This window comes from Aplidium turbinatum, chromosome 10, assembly GCF_918807975.1.
Source record: "Aplidium turbinatum chromosome 10, kaAplTurb1.1, whole genome shotgun sequence".
In the NCBI taxonomy this organism is placed as follows: Eukaryota; Metazoa; Chordata; class Ascidiacea; order Aplousobranchia; family Polyclinidae; genus Aplidium; species Aplidium turbinatum.
The window spans coordinates 9155191-9176660 of NC_137481.1; the positions used below are offsets into that span (position 1 = coordinate 9155191).

The window sequence follows — 21470 nt, forward strand, 5'->3', positions numbered from 1 at the left end:
TTCATTTTCACAATCAATCAACTGATTGTTGGAGGAACAGCAGGCCAATTTCTTCTTCGACAAACCAGTTTAAATCAGTTACATACCAGATTACGACTACGATTACGGATTCAAATGCGAACAGTAAAAATTGAAACTTGTTCATAAATTAAACAATGCATCTAACGAGGTGTGAGAAATGTTTTCGTTTTTTTTTTAAGTCAAAAAAATCCTCCTAAAAATCTCACCGTTTTTAATTCTCTCTTCTCGTCTTCTTTTTCTCTCTTCCAGATCGTTCTTTCTTCTCTCCTCCTCATCACCAAGAAAATCCTTCATCAATTCTTTTCTTCTCTCTTCGGACAAACCTTCAAACAGCAGGTCTAGAGCATCGTCGTAGCGACCAGCGTTCATGAGGTCCTTCACCCGGAACGAGAGATCAGATATTTTTTCTTGTTTTTCGTCGGGGCTCATGCTGTCCCAGTTCGAAGCGCCAACCTGGGTTTGAATTGTTTCAACATAGTTTTGTTAATCTCACACGTTGCTGTTAACTCAACAAAACCTTCTGCACAATTTGCACTTAAGCAAACATCGTATAAAAAATTGATGTCACAATAGTACGAAGATTCAGGAACTTAATAAAAACGCTTAATTTATAAAACGATAAGTAGTTGTTATATCATCGGTATCGCAATACCTTTGTTTTTGATAGGGCAGCATAGATAAGCAGCTTATAATATATGAATTCTTTATGCTCATTACAGTCCAACAAAGGTTTTACACAACAACAACATAATCTATGCATTGCATAGTCTATGTATGTTGACATCAAATCAACAGTCTGCAGACGTCAAATCAATGTAAAAAACAATTGATTTGCTGTCTGGGAACATCAACTGTCGGTTGCCATCACCTTATCAGGAAGCACTTTCTCGGCCAACGCGTCAATGACGGCGTCGTATTTTCCTGCCAAGGCATCCATCAACTCCAATTCCGAATCGGAAAAAGTCACCGAAGAGAAGAGATAATCCGGGATGGTCTTGGAGGATTCTGACTTGATCATCGCAATGATCTTTTCTTGTTCAGAGATTAGATCCTCAGGAGTCTGATGGAAAATGGGATCAAAGTTGTCAACATCTTAAATAAAAATGAATCGAAGTTGCTGCATTTTGCTGCAACAGTTGCACAGTTGCTGCTTTTGACGACAAAATCTTCGTAATGGAATACACAACTCAGAAAACAAAAAAAATCTTTGGGTAATTTGTGAAAAGACGATTAATCGTTGTAAGTTCAACCATCGCGCTTGCAAAACATTACTGATTAAAAATAACAAATATGTTTATCAATTAATTACCATTTCAGTGATTGCTGAGGTGAGGACAGCTTCTTGAGTGTCTTGTGCATCTTGAAGTCCAGCAAGCATTGTCACTTTCAGCTCGTCAAGTGATTGGTCATTTCGGTCAGTCACGTGATGCGCAAGAGCTACTTGTCGATGGAAAGCAGCGTCGGACAAGTGTATCACGTGATCTTGCAAGCGGACTAAAATAGTAAAAATTTGTTCAGAACCTTGAACAGCAAAACGTCACAAAGAGAAGTCCGCTTGTGCAAGTACCAACAAGTTTATAATGTCAAAACTTTCTGCGCATCTACCTGCATCGCTTGGCACCTTTGTTCGAGAGGTTTGCAATCGGTCCATGATTTGTTGCGTGGACAATGCACTAATCTGTGTGAATGGATCTTTGGTCGTCGACAGCAATGACGTCATCCAGGCACGTTCCCAAGATTGAAGAAATCTCAATTTTTTGAGAACTGATTCCTAAAAAGAAATTCACGTAATTTTATAGTTAATCAAATAAAGCATGTCCTAAAGCAGGGTGGTCCAAACCCTGGCACGCGGGCCGCATGCGGCCCGCGTGAAGCTTTTGTGCGGCCCGTGAACACTTTGTGCATGGCGGAATTATCAGTGCTAAATCCAAGGTTTAAAAATACACCTACGTTTTATAAATACATTACATTCGCCACAACCCTAAATAAGTCGCGCATAATCGGGTCAATAGGTAACTATGACGGAACGATGTCGGTTTGTGACGACACAAACGTGCATTGATATTTTGTTTCTGTTGCTAGCACTTTCTCCGTTATGAAGGCACTTTCTCCGTTATGAAGCGATTAAAAAGCGACACACGGAACAGAATGACTGATAAAACCCTGGATGCCTGCTTACGTCTGTCGACCACTGAATTTAAACCAGAGAGCAGACATCTACACTATATGCAAAAGCAAAAAACAATAAATTGTTTTGGTTTGCTAATTTGTTGACGTGTTGTGTATCGTATCTTTTTACTAGCTGAAAATCACTTTTTGAGTCGCAAGCAGATATTAAAAAGTGAGTTAGGCGGGCAGAAAAACATTAGGTCGATCAGAACAGCAAACTCAGTCCTTTCATTGCAACTGTATTTTGTCAGCGACAAGATTTGTTAATGTTCAAAACCTGCGAACAGTAAGAATGTAGCTAAAACAGATCGAAATCTATAGAGAAGAAGTTCAAAATCGCAACCTAGTTAAGTTTTTATTTAACAACGTTTCTACTTTCAGCAACGCGTTATCATTTCTCACTATGCGGCCCGTGAAGTTTTTCTCAGACCCTAATGTGGCCCTTCATGTTTGCAGTCTTGGACCACCCTGTCCTAAAGGAAGCGGGTTGAAGGAACAAGGAGGAAGGAAAAAAAATGGGAGGGGAGGGTAGAATGGAAAGTTTCTTGATTCTTCCTAATTGGCTATATGCTGCTGTCTCTCACGCTACTTAATCTCATTTACGTCTTACTTACGTCATCAATTCATACCCGTCTTGGTCTCACCTTGAATTAGGGCTATTAAACGTAAACAGTACCACTCTTACAAACAATAGGTTTTCTTCCATTGTACAACACAACCAAGCAATTGCACCTCCGTCTTCAATATCAGCCATAATACGTTCTCATCTAAAATCTTACTTTTTCAATTTTTTACAATTTAACCTGTTTGGTGTTTTTTTGTTTTGTTTTTTCATTTCCCTTGATTATTCCATTTATCACATGATGAAACCACCTCATAAAACTGATTTTCAATACCATTTTGTTTCAAACTAACTCAGTCTTCTTTCGTCAAGAGTACAGATTTGATTAAACTGACATAAACATTTGAAAAGTGAAATTATAAGCGATCTTGCGAGAACTACATATCGAGTGCTGTTTAAACCCAAGTACTTGGTAAATAAATAATCTCCTTCTGTTTCAAAGGGAACTTTACTAATTCGTTTCACAGACACTGAAAAACAAACTGCGTTCAATATATGTTGTTTCCTATTGTGTTACCTCCATGGTTATCCTGTCTCCGCTTCGAATAATCTTTTCATCTTCTTCCAACAGAACAGGCAACCGGCCGCCCCTGCTCTTCAGATCAGCCAATCGACGTCGGGCAAGTTCCCGCTGCCGCTCACGATCGCTTTTTAATCTAAAATGACGATTTGATAGATTTTTGACAGAAGTCATGCGCAGTGGTAGCAATGACACTTAAGACTCATGGAGCAACAAGTGCTCGCATAACGCGATGTTGCAGACGCAGATCCAAGCTTTTTTTGCTGGGATGACTTACTTGTTTGTGTAAAAACTACAGCTAAAAATAAAACCTAAATCCCCACTAAAAGTTGTAGATTCTAAACTGCTGCAAATGTATCGAGTTGATGTTTTCTATCTGGATGTATAGCACTTGAATATATGGTTTTCATTTTGAGTGCGGCACTATATAAACGCTACTATTGTATGACAGATTGTCAAACTTCTTCATACGTCAATGCTTAGTTAAAAAGCGCTTAAATGAAAAAGAAACATTGGCAACACCTTTTCTCAGCTGCAGATTCGCGATCGGTCAATCCACTGACAAGAGCAGCAGCGTCATAGCGATCTTCCCCGTCAGCTTTCAATCGTGACTGCCGCAGTCGCAACAATGCAGCTTGTCGCTCTTTCTCGCTCAGTAATCTGCAAACATAATAATCAATTGTTTCACCAGAGTGGCAAAGCCAGACGCTTTTGCCAACGGGATAGCAATGCTAAGCGAAAGCGAAAGACTTAAACGCCAACTTCATTGAACTGCGATATTTTTTACTTAAAATTGATCGAAGAAGAAGACCAGATTTTTACATTTGCCCTACTAAGGCGGGAGAACTGTCAGCTACCTACTGCTATAGTTATGTTTCTACTCGTCATGGTTTTATCATGACTAAGCTTTGCGAATAACAGTGAAGTGTGATGAATTATGGATATTTCCTACAGAATCAATGTTATGAGAACGCATACTGTTTAAGATCAGCTGACCGTAAAATAGAAAGCAATAGAGAAACAGCGAGAATGTATCAGACCAAAAAAAATCATTGAAACGCCGCTCCACTACATACAGATCATCTTGACCATCCAACAACTTCATCAAAGCATCTCTCTCCTCTTCCAGTCGAGACGCGAGATCCACCAAAGGATTGTTTGTTCCAGCAAGATCAGAGGAATCTTCAAAGTCATCATCTGGAAGAATTTCGCCTAAAAACAACAATGCAAAGTTTTTCTTCAGAAATATACAAGATACCAATACACAAGACGATAATAACAGATAAAATTCTACAATTAAAAGTGGATTCGATTTAGAGAAACAATCGCACTGCATGATTCACCTCTCTTCATGGCTTCCAGCCTCTCTCTTAACCTCTTCTCGTACATTTCCCTGCTCTCTCCGAGCAAACCTTTCATCCTCGCATCGTTTGCGAATGCGTCACCAAGCAACCGGGCCAGTTCATCCATTTTACCTGGAGGGGTATCACAAAATCGAATAAAAGTTGAGTCACTCTCCACCAAATCAGCATTACATGAGCCTGAGTCTGCTATCGGGTGTAAAAATACTCACTGTGTGTCATCTACGTTCTACACGATAGAGATACTGATGAGTGATGAAAATATCTTTTCTTACTTGCATACAATTGTGAAATCAACGCTAAATGCCATACAATCACACAAAATGCCACAATATTACAGCAACTCATTGACAATTGCAAACCTTCTTTGCGCAATCGTTGTTCTTCAAGCTTCAGCTTCAAGAGTCTTGCTTGCCTCTCTTTTTCACTCATTCTCCTCCAAGCATCTTCTCCCAACATCCTCATGAGAGCTTCAGCGAGAAGTTTGTCTCTCAGGCTATCGTACTTATCTTCCAACGCCTAGCAGCCAAAATTACAAACCATCACCAAAAAAAAATCCCGTACATTGTTGCAACATTATCTTTGATAAATTTAACCTCATACCTACGTTCATTTCTACGAAAACACAACATGGGGCTCAACCGTTGAGCACAAGTGCTTGCTTGCATGCTAAAATGTGAAAAACATTGTTTTCTTTCTACATGCAGGGTAATGTCAGGTGGATGAAGATTTAGATTTAGTAAACAAAAAAGCAAAGAAATCAATTTTTGTTTCTACATTTAATCATGCCTTTAAGTGTCTTGTCACTGCACAGTCGCGTACCTTTGACAGGCGTCGAACCGGCATTCTTTTGAATGTCATGCCAGCGCTTTCACCACTTGAAGACAAGATAAATAAGAAAAACAGTCAACTTTTATCGAGCAACTTATCCTTTTACCTCGAGCAAGTGTTCATCGTCCGCACTGCCTTCGTATTTGCATAAGATGTTGAAGATATTTTCACAAGCCTTGATGTGCTGTTCGATTCGGTTGGGTGCAGATGACGCATTTACTGCATTAGTCTGTTTTAAAATAAACTTAGCATCAAACAAAAGAACGATATTTCTCATTTGTTTGGTGTAAGAGTTTTCTTTTCATACGCTTTATATGTTTTTTGGAAATAAACGTTTCGCCTTAATACAAGAAAATATAAAACTTACTTCAAAAACATTATCCAGCCAATAAAAGCCATCGTTGAGTTGTTCTTCTTGCAGGTCGGCTAACAAGGAAATGAAGACGTCTTCATTGCTAGCCCCACTTTCTCCGACAATTTGGCACAGAATCTCCTTTCTGGATACGTGTTTTATGGCGGCCGCTTCTTCAAGCAAACTAAACAAGTCCTCATTTCCATCTGTGGGCACAACATGACCGGGGATAGAATAAGTTCAGTTCAATGGTGTAGATTAGCCATAAAGTTCAAAAGCAGAGACAAAAAATGGAATTCAACTTTGAATGCCACATTCCAACAAGCTATGTCACAAAGCCTGAAATAGATATGACAGCTTTCTCACACAGAAACAATAAAGCAAAGAGTAGAGTCTTTCTATGCAAAGGGTCACTGGTCAAAAGCATGCCGCAAACGTAATAGGCTACATCCTTTTTCCTGATTAAACGGTGCTCTGCTAGTAAGGAAATCAGTGAGAAATATAAAAATAAAACGCTTCATGAGCAATTAAATTCCACTTGCCAGGTTGAGATAAATCCAAAGACTTTCGCTTTTTATTGATTTCAGCCAATCTCTGCGCACGCTCTTCCAACGTCATCAGTGACGCAGCTTCTCTCAATTCTTCTGCAGTGACGTCATTCATCAGCGTGCGAAGACGCTTCCACTCGACGGAGTGATGTGACGTCAGCAATCGCAGAGCACTTTCAGCATTTGCGTTATTTGAAACTGCGCACAAAAACTTGACAATCATCAACGACGAATAGAGCGGTTTTGTTTGCTAAACCACAAGTTTAGCTCTGCATTTTGAGCTGTTTTTATTTAGACTGATCAAGTTTTCAATCTTTTTACTTTCTGTTTAAAAAGTATTGATATTTTGACAATGATGCAGACGACTCGCTGGCAACCCAAAAAAAAAACGCTTTTCGGATCGCTGCACAATACAAGAACAAATACGAAACAAGATTGAAGATACTTTTAAAAAGATGGTGCTCTACATTGACTCAATTGGAATGATGACAAAACACATTCATATCAACTGCAAAAACACTTTCACTTGACATACCAAAGTGTTCATTCGCCTTCTCGTTGAATGGTTCTGGCAAAATAAACCTTTCCTGAGCGCATCTTATGTACCGCGCGGTGTCTTCTTGCAGCCTATAAAGCATGAGCTCAGTATTACAGAAATTACCAGGCGCCATTTCAACTTCAATCATTTAAAAGATATTGTTCACTACATTTAACAATGAAAAGTCGGCTGCGTAGCCGAGTGGTGAGAACCCTGGAACGGCAATCGAAAGGGCGCCGGTTCGACACCGCTCAAGAGCATGCGGCTGTGTCTTTGGCAGGACACTTTAAGGCATGCCTGAAGGTGGACACGAAGATTGGCTTCCTTGCCTTCCCGTCCACTTAATCTAAATCTTCAACCACCAGGTGTAAAGCCTGGATACGACAAACAAACAAACATTTAAAATATATTGTTCACTACGTCACTGCTTAATAAAAGTGAGTACGGAAAATAATGCTCTTCGGATTTTACAATGGGTAGATGTTGAGAAATTATTTTATAGACTACAGTATTTGATTACAAGCAAGCAGTCATACAAATCAAAACATTTTTGTACAGTACATTCTTTCAAATAATTTAATACCACTTTCATAGGAACTAAGTCATTGTTATTCGCCACTTGGCAACAAGCAATCAGAGCGAAACATCATAAATATAATTAATAATTATAAATAGAATATTATAAAACTGAAATTTATTCAAATATTTTCTTTGAATAAGTTTGCGCCTGATGGTTGTCTTACATGAAACCTTAATTAGCGCAGGACTTTTCCTTGTTATTCCACAAGTGTAGATAAAACGATTTTCCTTGTTAGTTTTTGCTATAAATAGATCTACCTTTATTTATATCAGCAAAAGAATCCTTTTCACAGTGATTCAGCATTTGAAGAAGTATGGATCTTGCAAGGTGGGACATGTGTGTCATCAAAGTGATATAAATTTACCCAAGTGTTTTATCTGCAGTGCCTACGCTGCTAAATGTAAGACAACAATATAAACTAACTGAAGTGAAAGCAACCCCAACAATTCAAAACCTACCGCACTCGTCTTGATCCAATCCGCATTCTTTCATACAATCCTAAGATAATGGCAGAAGGAAGGAACGCTTTGTCTCCTCCAAGCGTTGATAATTCCCAAAGCTGTTCACGTGATTTGCGACGTATCGCTTCGGCGACGTCACTACTCTCTCTGACGTCAGACAAAATTGTCATGCATTCGTCTCTATATCTCGCATCAAGTTCAAATAAAACGTTTGCCGATTTCCCGTCCAACAGCGGCTGCTCTTCAATAGCGAGGCTACGTGTTACATCCTGATTGGCCAAGACGGAGGCGTGAAATCGTGAATACGTAGGACCAAACGTTTCCTCGGCAGAATACGATATCTAAAATAAAGCAAAAGTAAATTATAAGTTGCAGTCATCGACATCATCATCGACATATTAATATTATTAATTATTATTATATAATAATTATGATAACTAAATGAAGTCGCCGCCAATGTGCGGGTCCAATTGTGGCATGAGGAGCTGGCAGTCAGGCCGACATCGGCCAATATGGAGCTCTCTCTCCCACAGAAGGCCTAACAACTCGATATACCTTTGCCATTGCAGTCTGGTCCTACAAGCTATGTCAAGGGATGACCACCTCCTCAACCAGATTGTCCTAAACTTACACTCCCAAAAGCCCCTGCGCTTGAAATCTCGACGCTTGTTTTCCCGACATGCTGCAGCTATCTGCAAATCGAACTTCCACATCTCCAAAGTTTGGAACCGTGAATGCGGAGAGAAGTTGCGAAACCAACCCAATTCACAATCCTTCCCAATACCAACACTCCACTCAGAGCAGAACTATCTCGAAAGGAATGGGTGAAGCTCAATCGCCTGCGGACTGAAGTGCGCCGTTTCAACAGCAACATGTTCCAATGGGGCCTCGCCGATTCACCATCTTGTGCGTGTGGCTCAGATTCTCAGACTGCACACCACATTATCTACCATTGTCCTGGATATCGACCCTAAGACAGATATGTGGACCTCACAACGCTCGATAAACACACAATCCATTGGTTGCTGCGCCTGGATGTAACAGCGTGATCTGTGGCGGCCTCAAACGCAAGAAGAAGATTGACATCGTAAAAGATTAATGAGGAAAAGGTATTTTAGGCTACTGACCTAGTTGGCGGAAGCGATGTGGACTTTTAATTGTGGTGGTATTTGCTAATATTGGTATAAATATTTATGATGTTCTAGTTTAAAAAAGGTATGGAAAATTGAATTTTATATTGGTAAAAGCTAGCTACTTATCTCTCAAATTAGTAAATTAGTTTGCCATTTCAGCATTTTTTGTTGAATATAGGTCTCTCAAAATTTTGGTCTGCCTGCGCCATTGGGCAAACGTCTAAAAAAAAAGTAACAGCGACAAAACGAGGACGTTGTAGAGTGCAAAACAAACAAGACGATCAGTTTAAAATATGACATGGTCGCAGTACCTCAGTCTTCAAACTTGCGCAATTTTTCGGCAAAGCAAGATCATGGTTATACCTTCAATCGCTTGCACAATTCATCCAGGTGTTTGTGGCTTCCACGATTGCTTCGTTCGTCGTTCTTCAGGTCTTCCAATACCTTCGCCGCTTTTTCCTCATCGTTGAAATGACGTAGATGCTCGACAAATAACTTTTCGCGTAGCAAATCGTACCTGCTCAAACAAGTCGTTGAGTTGATTGTCAGCAAGCAAACGTTGCATTCGTTGGCAACGCTTGCAGGCTGGAATGGTTAAACAATACGATCTTAAGCATTGACCCATTTCGACAACCATCAACTAAATTTATAAACTAAGTTACACAATACTAATCAGTGACAGTTTAATCACGACGAGTGCGACAGTATTTGTAAGGAAAAGTATCAAAACATCGGTAGCCTAGCGCTGCAAATGTTTCAATAACATAACGATGTGAAAGTGAATACATGGAGCTAAGGCAAAAGAATGTTGTTGCACGTAGGAATAGGCTATCTCTGTTTTTATGGCCGTTAAATTCTTCAAAAGCAAAGTATACCCATTACCTATACATTTTAGAAAAGTTTAAATTGAAAAGTAGTGTGGTTTTGTGGTTTGTTGTTGCAAAAGCTTGTAGATCACCAGTAAAACTTAATGCAATAGAAGTTGTACGAAAAGTTCTGTCAACAAAATTAATCAAACAACTGAGAAAAGATGAAGTATAGAAACTTGCTTTTTCAATATGACGTCCACAAGAAGTTGTTCCTCTGGGCTCAACTTTTCGGAGCCGAAAATTAATAATCCAATATTTTCATAATGTTCGTCTCTAATGGCTCTGTATTCCGCTTTGCGGAGTTGATAGATCTCAGGCATAGACTGCAAGAGATAAATAAGCAACACAAATTTTTTTGTTTCTTTGTAAGGTAGCAATTCAGTCCTTTTTGACATTGACGCAATGTCTGCAGACTGCAGACGTAGGCAATGCCGGTTCTCAGTGGGGTTTTTTCATCTGGCTGCATTACCACATTACATTACCAATGCAGAGAGGGAGAGAGAGAAACCACATAGCAAGTCAATAATTAAAATAAAACATGAAAACTTATAAATAGGTTGTTTCCCTTGGCCAGCGACGGATAGAGAATAAAAACTCGAAGTGGCTATTTTTCCAGGCTAGTTTTGCCATGGTTGCGATCAAAAAGCATAGTTTTTGTGGCAGTTGGGGTTAAGGTAAGACAAGAGCAGGGGCGTATCCAGCACAACACTTTGGAAGGGGCAAATAAGTATTTTTGCACCTGTGAGTGAGCCCGGTAACAAGGCGAAACACACAGGGGGGGTCTGGAAAGCCCCCAAAAATTTTTAACAAAAATACCTTAAGGGAGCGTTCAAATATTACGTAACGCTGTTTTTCCGAATTTTTGCCCCCCCCTCCCCCATGTGACGCCAACGTAACGTTTTTGTCAACCCCCCCCCCTCCCCCACGTGACGCTTTTCCATTACAAAGCCCGTCTTACCAGTTTATATCAAAATTATGACGTGTAAACACGTGCTGATAAAATATCTTGGTTTGTATGCACCTAAAGCTTAAGTTTGAGACATGAAATTTTAGCTATATTCTTTTTTTGGAATTAAAACGTTATGTACCTACTGAAAACGTTTAGTAGCCTACAGCAAGCGGATGGAAAATTTGCATTGGTGTAGGCCTATACATGGACTTCTAAATAGTAGCATCTTGACTGGACACTCAGTGGTCAACATGAGGCCAAACAGTTGGTACAACAGTTGGCCAACAGTGGGCCAACAGGGTTAGTTACTTGGCTGTTGGCCCACTGTTGGCCAACCGTTGTACCAACTGTTTGGCCTCATGTTGCCCACTGAGTGTCCAGTCCAGATGCTACTATTTAGAAGTCCATGGCCTATGTGTGGTAATTGTGCCATCATGCCGACAATAATCGAAAGCGAATGTTGCCAGGAGAATGACTCTGTGTTAGCCAAAACCAAAACTGTTTCAAAGTCTTGTTTTCTCGCTTTGCTATTCGATCCAAACGCCCGATCGTACTCATAGACCTGTACCTAGGTCGATCGAGTTTTGTGGGTAGGCTACTGCATTGACAGTGGCTTTCACATATCTTGAAAAATCAAAGACAGAAGGAACAGCTTCAGGGATGAGCAGGTGTCTGGACTTGGTGCCTTGTAGCTCTGCCTGTAGATCACGTTGGTAATCGTTGGCCGGAAAATGATTGCTGCACACACTGCAGTGCTTGTTTACAGGTGGGTCTTTGAGTTTCATCGCCGAGATCCATTTTTTCAGCTTGTCGTCGTTATTCAGACGTAAACGATGAAAGGATACCCCTTTGACGATTCCCCGGTTAGTACAACCGGGAGCCATACAAGAAGCTACCATTTTAAGAGCGTAAAAACTCCCTTAGCACAAAATTGTTTGCTGTTTCGGTAGCCTATACGCGATTTGTTCCTTGTGTTTGCACGCAAAACAGTAGACCTTGGATGCGGCGTTGCCAGCCAACACGTCATCAAAAATTTTGACCAATCAGAATCATTCAAATCAAAAAAGGTTTTTTAATTAATGGTAACACAAAAAATAAAAAATTGTTGAAAAACGTTTTATTTCAGAAAGATCTACAAATACAAAAGCCATGTATTTTCGTTGCAGTGCACCTTTAAGTTTAAAGCATAAAGACCAAAAACAGTCTTTAATGAATTTATTAACAATTAACGTAATGTACTTCAATAGCTGCTGAAGTCAATGAGACATCTGTGGTCGATCAAAGTTGTCACTTTCATTGCAAAGCAAACATATGGTAGCCCACTGCTTTCTTGCCGACTTGTGTGAAAAAGCGCTTTGAGCATATTTGTTAAATTCGCGACACTCCTTTTTAACATGTTTCTCGGCAGCCGATTTGTAGCAAGAATCAGTAGCGTAGCCAGGAATTTTGAAAGGGGGGGTTTTGACGACCCAGCGGCGGGGGGTCTGGGGGGCCTCCCCCAGAAAATTTTGAAAAATTACTTTGAATTTGGTGCATTCTGAGAGCATTTTCAACAAAAATGTGGGTACGAATATTCCTGTAAAATGGTGCTGTCCGGTGGCATAGCAAAAGGATAAGATCATGTTTTGTTCAGCATTTTTCGGAAATAAAGCTAAGTCTCTATGTTTTCTTGTTGTTAATTCCTGGCTGAGATGTTTGAATGTTTGATATTGGCAAAACTCGCTCTTTTAATGCAATTTTGTTTAAAATTAGGCAATTTTTTTTAGACTGAAAGCATCATTCTCAATATCGTGACGTCACACGCGTGCCAAAGGGGGGGTTGTAGCCCCCAAACCCCCCCCTGGCTACGCCACTGGCAAGAATTGACAGCGATAGACACGTGTTTCGCCCATGAGGCTGGGCTCATCAGTAGACAGTTCAACTCCTTTTCAACTTTACGTTTCTTGGCAAAATCCATAGGAAAATATTTAGTGTAAATTCAAAATCTAATTCTAACCAGTGGCGGATTCAGAACGTAATTTATGGGTGGGCCTAGGAAATATCTTGGTGGGTCTTCACCAATAATACCAGCATACAAAAATTAAAGTGGTAGCCTACTGTATAGTGATATAAATGTTAAAGTGGTATCATGCTGTGAAATAGTGATGCCACAGACAATTCAGTGACACTTGGTTGTTCTAGTGTTCAACATTAATATGATTTTTTTGCATGAATCTGATTTTGGGTGGGCCCACTGTCAATCTGGGTGGGCCTGTACCAATCAGGCCCACCCGGTAGATTCGCCCCTGGTTCTAACTGAAAACAAAGAAACTAAAAACACAAAGAACTAAAGTTTAACCAACAATCACTATTATTTGTATACGTTCCCGGTTTAATTAAATACACTAATCAGCCAAATTTCACTTTGATCTATTTTTCCGGCTTGAGACTGAAGGAGATTCTTACAAGAGACAATGAAAAAGAATGGAAGGCCCGTTTATGACAGAACATAACATGTTTGTCACTTGACCAAAAACCGAAAACAAATAATCAAAGAACTAAATAATAACCAACAGTCACTATTATTTGACGTAGTAAGCAAGTAGTGGTGGATTGCGGCAGAGTGTGGCCGCGGGCCACATTTATGTAAAGACCGGAAACTGTCTGCGGGCCGCTCAAAACCCCGTCGCGGGCCGGATCCGGCCCGCGGGCCGTGTGTTGCCCGTCCCTGACTTAGAACCTGTATGTAATTACGGGAATTACAGTATCGTAGTTGATACTTGATAGAGATTTTGTTGGTGCTGAATAGGTGCTGTTGGATATGATTTCAGCTTAATTTAGTATCCAAACGACGATACCAGCCAGCACAAATAAACTACCGTACCGTACTCGTAAGCGTTACGTAACGTTTTGCTTGAACCCCCTCCCCCCCGATGTGACGCTAACGTAACGCTTTTCATAACCCCCCCCCCCCCCCCCCCGATGTGACGCTAACGTAACGCTTTTCATAACCCCCCCCTCCCCCTCGATAGCGTTACGTAATATTTGAACGGTCCCTAAGTGTGCATTCTGACGGTACTTTAGCCCTAAATCAATAATAAAACTTTGTCAAGGATAGCCTACTGTAACATAGTGTGAACTCTTTATTCAAAACATTTCGAGGGGGGAATTGCCCCCATGACTCCGCCCCTGGACAAGAGTAAGGGTTAAGATTAGGCAAACCGACAGGTGTCCTGATATACAGCGACAACACGAATGAAGATTGGGGCTAGGAATTTTACTCTACCCAGAAGTTCAAAACTTTCCAAATCCTAATGTGGCAACACTTGCACGGGAAAAATAGGCACGGCCAATAAATTGGAAAACCACAATTTTAAAATGTTGAATTGAATTCCGAAAGGAAACAAACATTTTACAACAAGGAACGGCAATTCGATTACGTAGTAGTCGCGAGCAACAAACAAAAAGAACGGGCTCGTCCGGGAATTGAACCCGGGACCTCTCGCACCCGAAGCGAGAATCATACCCCTAGACCAACGAGCCACAGTCATCAGCGGTGCGTTTTTCTTATAGTCAATACAGGTACTGCAGCTTGAATGGGTTACCTTTTCTTCAAGGTGTTTTTTTGTTGTGTATTTGTGTTTTCAAACAGTGCTTATTCATTGCCATTATTATTCAACAAAAGTGAAGCATGAACAACAAATTGTCAATCATCCCAGATTTGATTGATTGGCTTTCATACAATAGACTGGCGCATGTTATTTCACCAAATTGACCAAGACTGACGTGCTAACTTTTCTTCAAGCGGCTGCAATGCACGATGTAATCAAAACCAATCAAATCTTCTTCGTGCAACGTATTTGAAATGGTGATTGAAAAAGCTCCCAAAAGAGCAACAAAACAAGCAGGTGAAAATATTACGCGACTGTACAAAACAGTTCAAACGAGCACTTAACAATAAGTGGCTCGTTGGTCTAGGGGTATGATTCTCGCTTTGGGTGCGAGAGGTCCCGGGTTCAAATCCCGGACGAGCCCGCCTTTTTTTTTTCTTTTACTTCGTTAAAAACCAATGATAAAAAGTTCAATTCGATCAGACTGTGTTCGCATTGTTCATTTTTTGAAAACGTTTTAACGGTAAAAGCAAACTTGAAACTTTGGAAGGGCTCTGGTTGTCAACTTTATTAAATATAGACAGACAATCGATAACAACTTAATAACATTGAATTGCATAATTCAAAATTAATACAGAAATGAAATAGATACATAATTTCGAACGTTTTCGGCAAAACTTTCTGCCCTCTTCAGGAAAATATCTTAATTCATCTAAACAAAACAATTATTCGTGAAATGTTAATAATAAATGACTGAAATTCAATAAAACTGCACTGACCTGCGTACAAGCAACAACTGACGAACAAACACAAAAGGTGGTAGCAATCTGTCATAATTATGCGGGAGTGTGGTCATGAGACGAGATAGTGAGCGGACAACATAACATAAAATAAACGTAAGCTAATACAAATTCAACAAAAAAGATGCCCCTCCAGCGAATAATTGTTTGTTGAGCCTGGGGTTGTGCTGCTTTATTTGGAGTGCCTCATGAATTTTAGTTTCAAACTCCGATTGACAGTTGCGAATTATTTTGAATGAATCTAATGTAAATTTGATGTTGGAACAAATACTGCAGTCATAAATGTGGTCTTTGATTGCACTGTGCTTATTGATGTCTGTTAAATTTAGGTGTTCCGTTGCTCTTGTTACCAAGTGTCTTGTGGACATACCTATGTATGTCATGTTCGTGTCGCACGAACAAGTGAATTTGTAGACAATGTTGGAACGAAGAGACTGCGAAACGGGAGATTTCAGCGAAAAATATCTACTGATTTTAAAGGTTTTGTACAGAGGAACAATGTCGATATCAAATTTACACTTAAAGAGTTTAGATAGGGTTTAGATAGAGTTTAAATAGAGTTTAAATATGTTTTTTTTTTTTTTGGTGCGTATGTTGAAGCGCGGGAACGTTTTAACGTTTTATTTTTCTCTTGTAAGCTTATTTTAAATGGCAAAATCGTCATTTCCGTAGGGTGGCAATTGACTAGTAGACCGTATGGTCGTTTCGTTTCGTTGTCTCCCTGTCGGTATGGGAACTTGTGTAACTTTGCATTGTGTACATTAATTGCATATTTTAAACATGTACCTATGTTCCTGTTACTGACAAATAAAACATTGATTGATTGATTGATTGAACTTTCACAAAGTGTTCAACTCTTCGCAATTTACGCGCATGCCGCATGCGCAAACATCAATCTAACATTAACAATCATACGCAGAAAGGTTTTGAGGTAAGGCCTATGGTGCCTTACAATCAGTGGCGTAGCTAGGGGGGGGGGCGGGGGGGCGAATCTGATAAAAAAACGCATTTCATTTTCACATGTTTTTTCTTGAAGGGGCGGCAAAATCTGAATCCGCCCCGGGCGGCACATTCCCTAGCTACGCCACTGCTTACAATAGCCACTTTCTAATATTTTATATCATCAAAGTTATAAATTAATTTATTTATTTATTTATTTATTTATTTGTATTTGCATTAGACTCAAGATAGTCTCGATTCGATATCATATAAAAATAAATTCAATTCAATTTTTATTTTCTTTGTCGGATAACAACAGCAAAAAGCAAATACTCCTCCGAAGAGCTGAGTCATAACCAGTGGCGTAGCCAGAAATTTTTTTTGGGGAGGGCCAAATATTTGATGAAATGATGAGAACGACAAAGTGTTTGATTAAGCCATCGCCACCTGATGTGCAGTGGCGTATCCTGGTGGGTTAAGCAAGGGAATCAATAGAAGTGGTGTGGGGTTAGAGCGTGCCGAAGGCACGCGTATTCTAGGGGGCATGCCCCCGAAAAAATTTTGCAAATTTACACTCAAATAATGGATTATAGCGCTTTTTGGAAACAATTTCAGGGTAATATTTGTATGAAATTTATTAGCAGATAAACAGCTATTAACTTATTAAAGGTAGCTCTTACACACGAACGGGCAAAAACTGCGGCTAAAATTAGAAAACACCAAAAACAGCTACACAAAAACTCAATAACTACACAAAAACCCAACAGAGTAGCCTAAGCCATTCTGAAATTGCTTCCACAAATTAGTTAAAAGAAACGTAGCCTAAATCGCGTAAATTTTGCGCGATTTAGGCTACGATTTGCAAAATTTATTGGTGTCTTTCTGTGTGTCTAAAACAAATCCTTGGGGGTGTTAATAGCCAGATGTCTTGGAAAACGTTATAAATTTCTACAAATTTTATTATATTTTTAACAAAAGGCTCAACTTCGGAATCAAAAATTTAAAAATTTGGGGGGGCCATGGCCCCTTTCTCCCCCTCTGGCTACGCCTATGGTCATAACCAGGCGCGGATCTAGGAGTTTTTTTTGGAGGGCCAGAAAAGGTTGAAAATGAATTAAAAAGAAAGAAAAAGATAAAACAGATATGAACAATCAGTGGCGTAGCCAGGAATTTTGGGGGTTTTGACGGCCGGCGGGCAAAGCCCGACGGCGTGATCGCCAAAGGCGACACCCAGCGGCGGGGGTCTGGGGGGCCTCCCCCAGAAAATTTTGAAAAATTACTTTGAATTTGGTGCATTCTGAGAGCACTTTCAACAAAAATATGGGTATAAATATTCCTGTAGAATGGTGCTGTCCGGTGGCATAGCAAAAGGATAAGATCATGTTTTCTTCGGCATTTTTTCGGTAATAAAGTTAAGTCTCTATGTTTTCTTGTTGCTAATTCCTGGCTGAGATGTTTGAATGTTTGGTAATGGCAAAACTCGCTCTTTTAATGCAGTTTCGCTTAAAATTAGGCAAACTTTGTTTTAGAGACATAGAGACTGAAAGCATCATTCTCAATATCGTGACGTCACACGCGTGCCAAAGGGGGGTTGTACCCCCCCCCTTGGCTACGCCACTGTGAACAATGATACTTCGACATATACGATATGCTATAAAATAGACATTAAAACAGCCATGTTCATCAATAAATTTTGCTGGAATAAAAATTGCTAAGCATGCAAAGTAAACTTGAAATCTGGTTTAAAACCCTGTATGCAGTGTCCATGACCAATGGGATATTTGTATGTTTGCAGACATATAACTTACGGTAATTGATTGAAATTATGATGAAGACTAAAAACTATAAAACAATTCAGGTTTCAGATTGTTTCAACTGACGTCATTTGGCTCAGCGTTGGTTTCAGCTGAGCCAGCTCCAACAAATATTGCTATTAAAATGTATAATCGATAGATAATTTCAATATTAATAATAACAAAAAATAATTCCCCTTCCCCCCCGGGATAAGTTAAGTCCGCTGTGGGACTAATATCAGCTGTTTAGAAGCATATCAAACCATTCAACAATTTTTCACAAAATTTTGGGGGGGGGGGCCGGGCCCCTTGGCCCCCCCCCATAGATCCGCGCCTGGTCATAACGTACCATTACAAAGATAAATTGATAGTAATAGTCCGTTCACATTAATTCATAAAACCATTGGTTTTGTGAACCACTTGACAAATCGAGTGACAGGAAAAATGAAAAAAGAGACAAAAGAAAACGTGGGATGACACAGTGAAAGATGACACGAAAAAAATAAACCCGGCAATTGAAGATGCCAACAATAGAGATGGAGGAGTGGCTGCAGACAACTGGTCGACCCTGATGTTGCGGAATAAAGACCAGGCTTCTTTGAAGCAAAATGGATGACGATGATTAAAGTTTCATTATGCTTTTAGAATTGATTTCTTTTTTACTTTTTCATTGTAGCCTAATGTAGTCCATGTAGCGAAATAGTTTCTCACTTGAAACTTCGTCCAGGGGATAGGCAGTCAGTCATGCAGTCATTTTATTTTTAGTTATTCGAAACAAAACGTGCATAGAAAAAATAACAAAAAAACATAGTGTGTATCCAATGAGAGAGATTAAAAGCATGAATGCAACAAAAATTTAAATTAATTAAAGTACAGTAAACACTCGTTTTTTCTCAAATTTTGACTGGTGTGTGAGTGCGACAGGTCTTTTTTAGCAAATAAAGGCGCAACCGCGAATACTGCGACACCGTTGCAAAAGACTGTCCTTGGCGAGGTACACAAACGAGAGTTTCAAAACGCGAAAAAGAAGCGATACTGACAGAGTGGCTCGTTGGTCTAGGGGTATGATTCTCGCTTAGGGTGCGAGAGGTCCCGGGTTCAAATCCCGGACGAGCCCTAAATTTTTTTTTTAATTCTTTAGCAGGGGTTCTTAAACTTTTTGAGCCGTGCCTCCCTTTGATGTGCCATCCAAACCTGCGCCCCACCAAACTACAAAATTAGCAAACATTAAAGTGTAATGACTACAGGAATTTATATTTAGCTTTCATCAATGTGAGGGATGTAGCCTAATTGTTTTTCGGAAACCAAAAGTTTAATTCGAGGCTTTGTAGCTCATAATGCACACCTCAGATCGGCTTCACAATCAATAAGTTTGTTTCGATGTTTTGTTTTTATGTTCAAAAGTGTAGAAAAGCCATTTTCGCACAGATAAGTGGACGAAAACGGAAGAAGTGTGCGTATCGCCACGCTACCCACTCCCTTGTATATGTGCAAATATTTAACCCAAAAATCAGTTAGTGGCATTGCTTCATAATCGTCTTTTGCAGTGGAGTTGCACTTTATTTCCAAGAATTCCTCTTGCAAACCGCATACTGCGAGCGGTAAGGTTACTTTTAGTCAGCACGTTACAGCAATGATAGCGTAACAATACATCAATTGTTCATCATTTTCAGCCTGTGAGAGCCCACTGCAGAGCGTAAGCCTTCCCCTTTTCATGCCAATTTACATGATCATGTGCTAGTTGGTACCAATTGGTTGTATTGCATTGTCTGTCAATGTCGTCCCTCCATCTTACTTTTGGTTTTCCTTTCTTTCTTTTGGTTTCTCGTGGTGTCCATGTTGTTAATTTTTTAGTCCATCTATTGTCCTGATATCTTGCTATATGACCTGCCCAGGACCATTTTAGTTTCTTGATTGTGCTCAATATATCTCGTAATTTTGTTTGATTTCTGATCCATTCGGCAGTCTTTTTGTCTCGCCATGTTAAACCCATCATGATTCGTTCATGTGCTCTCTGCATAGTTCTTAGTTTAAGTGTTAATTTCTTTGTAAGATTCCATGTTTCTGCACCATATGTAGCGGTTGGAAGGATGCATTGATCGTAGACGTGTTTCTTGAGAGAAAGAGGCAGTTTTGACTTAAATATCGAACTTGCTCTTCCGAAGGCTTGCCATCCAAGTGATATTCTTCTTTTGATTTCATCTTCTTTATTGGAGTTGGTTGTAATTTTTTGGCCAAGATATATATAGTGATCTACTTTTTCGATAGTCGCTCCGTCCAAAAGAATATTGCTGTCGGTGTCTGCCAGTTTGTTAAACATAACTTTCGTTTTGTTAAAGTTCATATGAAGGCCAATCTTTTTGCTTTCTGTATTGAGTTCACTTAGCATTGTTTGTAGTTGTTTAGGTTGCTCAGATATAAGGATAATGTCATCAGCAAAACGTAAATGGTTTATGTATTCACCATCAATTTTGATTCCTTTTTCTTCCCAGTTAAGTTGCTTAAAAATTTCTTCTAAGGTTGCTGTAAAAAGTTTTGGAGATATTGTGTCACCTTGACGTACCCCTTTTTGAATCTGAAATGGTTCAGAGTCTTTGTGCAGCCGAATTATAGATGTATTTTTCGCGTAAATGTTTTTGAGAAGTTGAGTGTATGATTGGTCAATTCCTTGTTTTTCCAGTGCTGAAATGACAGCTGATGTTTCAACAGAGTCGAACGCTTTTTTATAATCTATTAGTCCAAGGCAGAGTGGGATGTTATATTCGTTTGTTTTTTCAATTAATTGGTTGATAGTATGCAGGTGGTCCATGGTTGAGAACCCTTTCCTAAAACCTGCTTGTTCTCTCGGTTGGTGGTAGTCCAAATCTTTAGCAATTCTGTTGGTAATTACTCGGGTAAAAAGTTTGTAAATTGTTGGAAGAAGACTAATCGGACGATAGTTTCCCAAGTCTTTTTGGTCTCCCTTCTTATGAAGAAGTATGATGATAGCATTCTTCCAGTTGGAAGGAGTTTGTCTTGTTTTAATGCATTCCGTAAACAGATGGGCAAGAGGTGATGAAATTGTTTCTTCTGCATCTTTAATTAGGTCAGGCGTAATATTATCTTCACCAGGCGCTTTATTTCGTTTCATCTGACCAATTGCATGTTTTATTTCAGGTTATATTTTATCGTTCGACATTTCACACTAACGGTTGCAGTCAATTGACATCATGGCAAGACTACAACCTACCGGCACTAGACTAAATTAAACTATTTCATTACGACCCCAAAATTTCATTACGCGACGTTTAGTCACATGCGTTTAGTCACATAGTTTGACATCGCTCGCGCCCCCCTTGTGAACCTTTTGCGCCCCCCAGTTTAAGAACCGCTGTTCTATAGCCAATTAGTTTAC

General features: G+C 39.7%; 1 protein-coding gene and 3 non-coding genes across 4 annotated transcripts in view; 2 read left to right on the forward strand and 2 right to left on the reverse strand.

Moving 5' to 3' along the window:
- The window catches only part of LOC145778932 (uncharacterized), a 47973-nt gene that overhangs the window by 14289 nt on the left and 12214 nt on the right, over nt 1–21470 (reverse strand). The window contains exons 13-28 of the mRNA XM_082590520.1: nt 10186–10328; nt 9500–9653; nt 8001–8344; nt 6960–7051; nt 6419–6622; nt 5892–6082; nt 5631–5753; nt 5056–5212; nt 4676–4807; nt 4409–4544; nt 3855–3992; nt 3330–3468; nt 1627–1792; nt 1331–1515; nt 890–1081; nt 228–474 (exon numbers count right to left, since the gene is read on the reverse strand). Coding sequence (XP_082446646.1) covers nt 228–474; nt 890–1081; nt 1331–1515; nt 1627–1792; nt 3330–3468; nt 3855–3992; nt 4409–4544; nt 4676–4807; nt 5056–5212; nt 5631–5753; nt 5892–6082; nt 6419–6622; nt 6960–7051; nt 8001–8344; nt 9500–9653; nt 10186–10328 — 2743 coding nt within the window. The remainder of the gene's footprint in view (nt 1–227; nt 475–889; nt 1082–1330; nt 1516–1626; nt 1793–3329; nt 3469–3854; nt 3993–4408; nt 4545–4675; nt 4808–5055; nt 5213–5630; nt 5754–5891; nt 6083–6418; nt 6623–6959; nt 7052–8000; nt 8345–9499; nt 9654–10185; nt 10329–21470) is intronic.
- Nucleotides 14405–14476, reverse strand: Trnap-cgg (transfer RNA proline (anticodon CGG)). The gene has a single exon. It is a non-coding gene; the product is annotated as a tRNA-Pro (tRNA).
- Trnap-ugg (transfer RNA proline (anticodon UGG)) lies at nt 14897–14968 on the forward strand. Its single transcript has one exon. It is a non-coding gene; the product is annotated as a tRNA-Pro (tRNA).
- Nucleotides 19122–19193, forward strand: Trnap-agg (transfer RNA proline (anticodon AGG)). The gene has a single exon. It is a non-coding gene; the product is annotated as a tRNA-Pro (tRNA).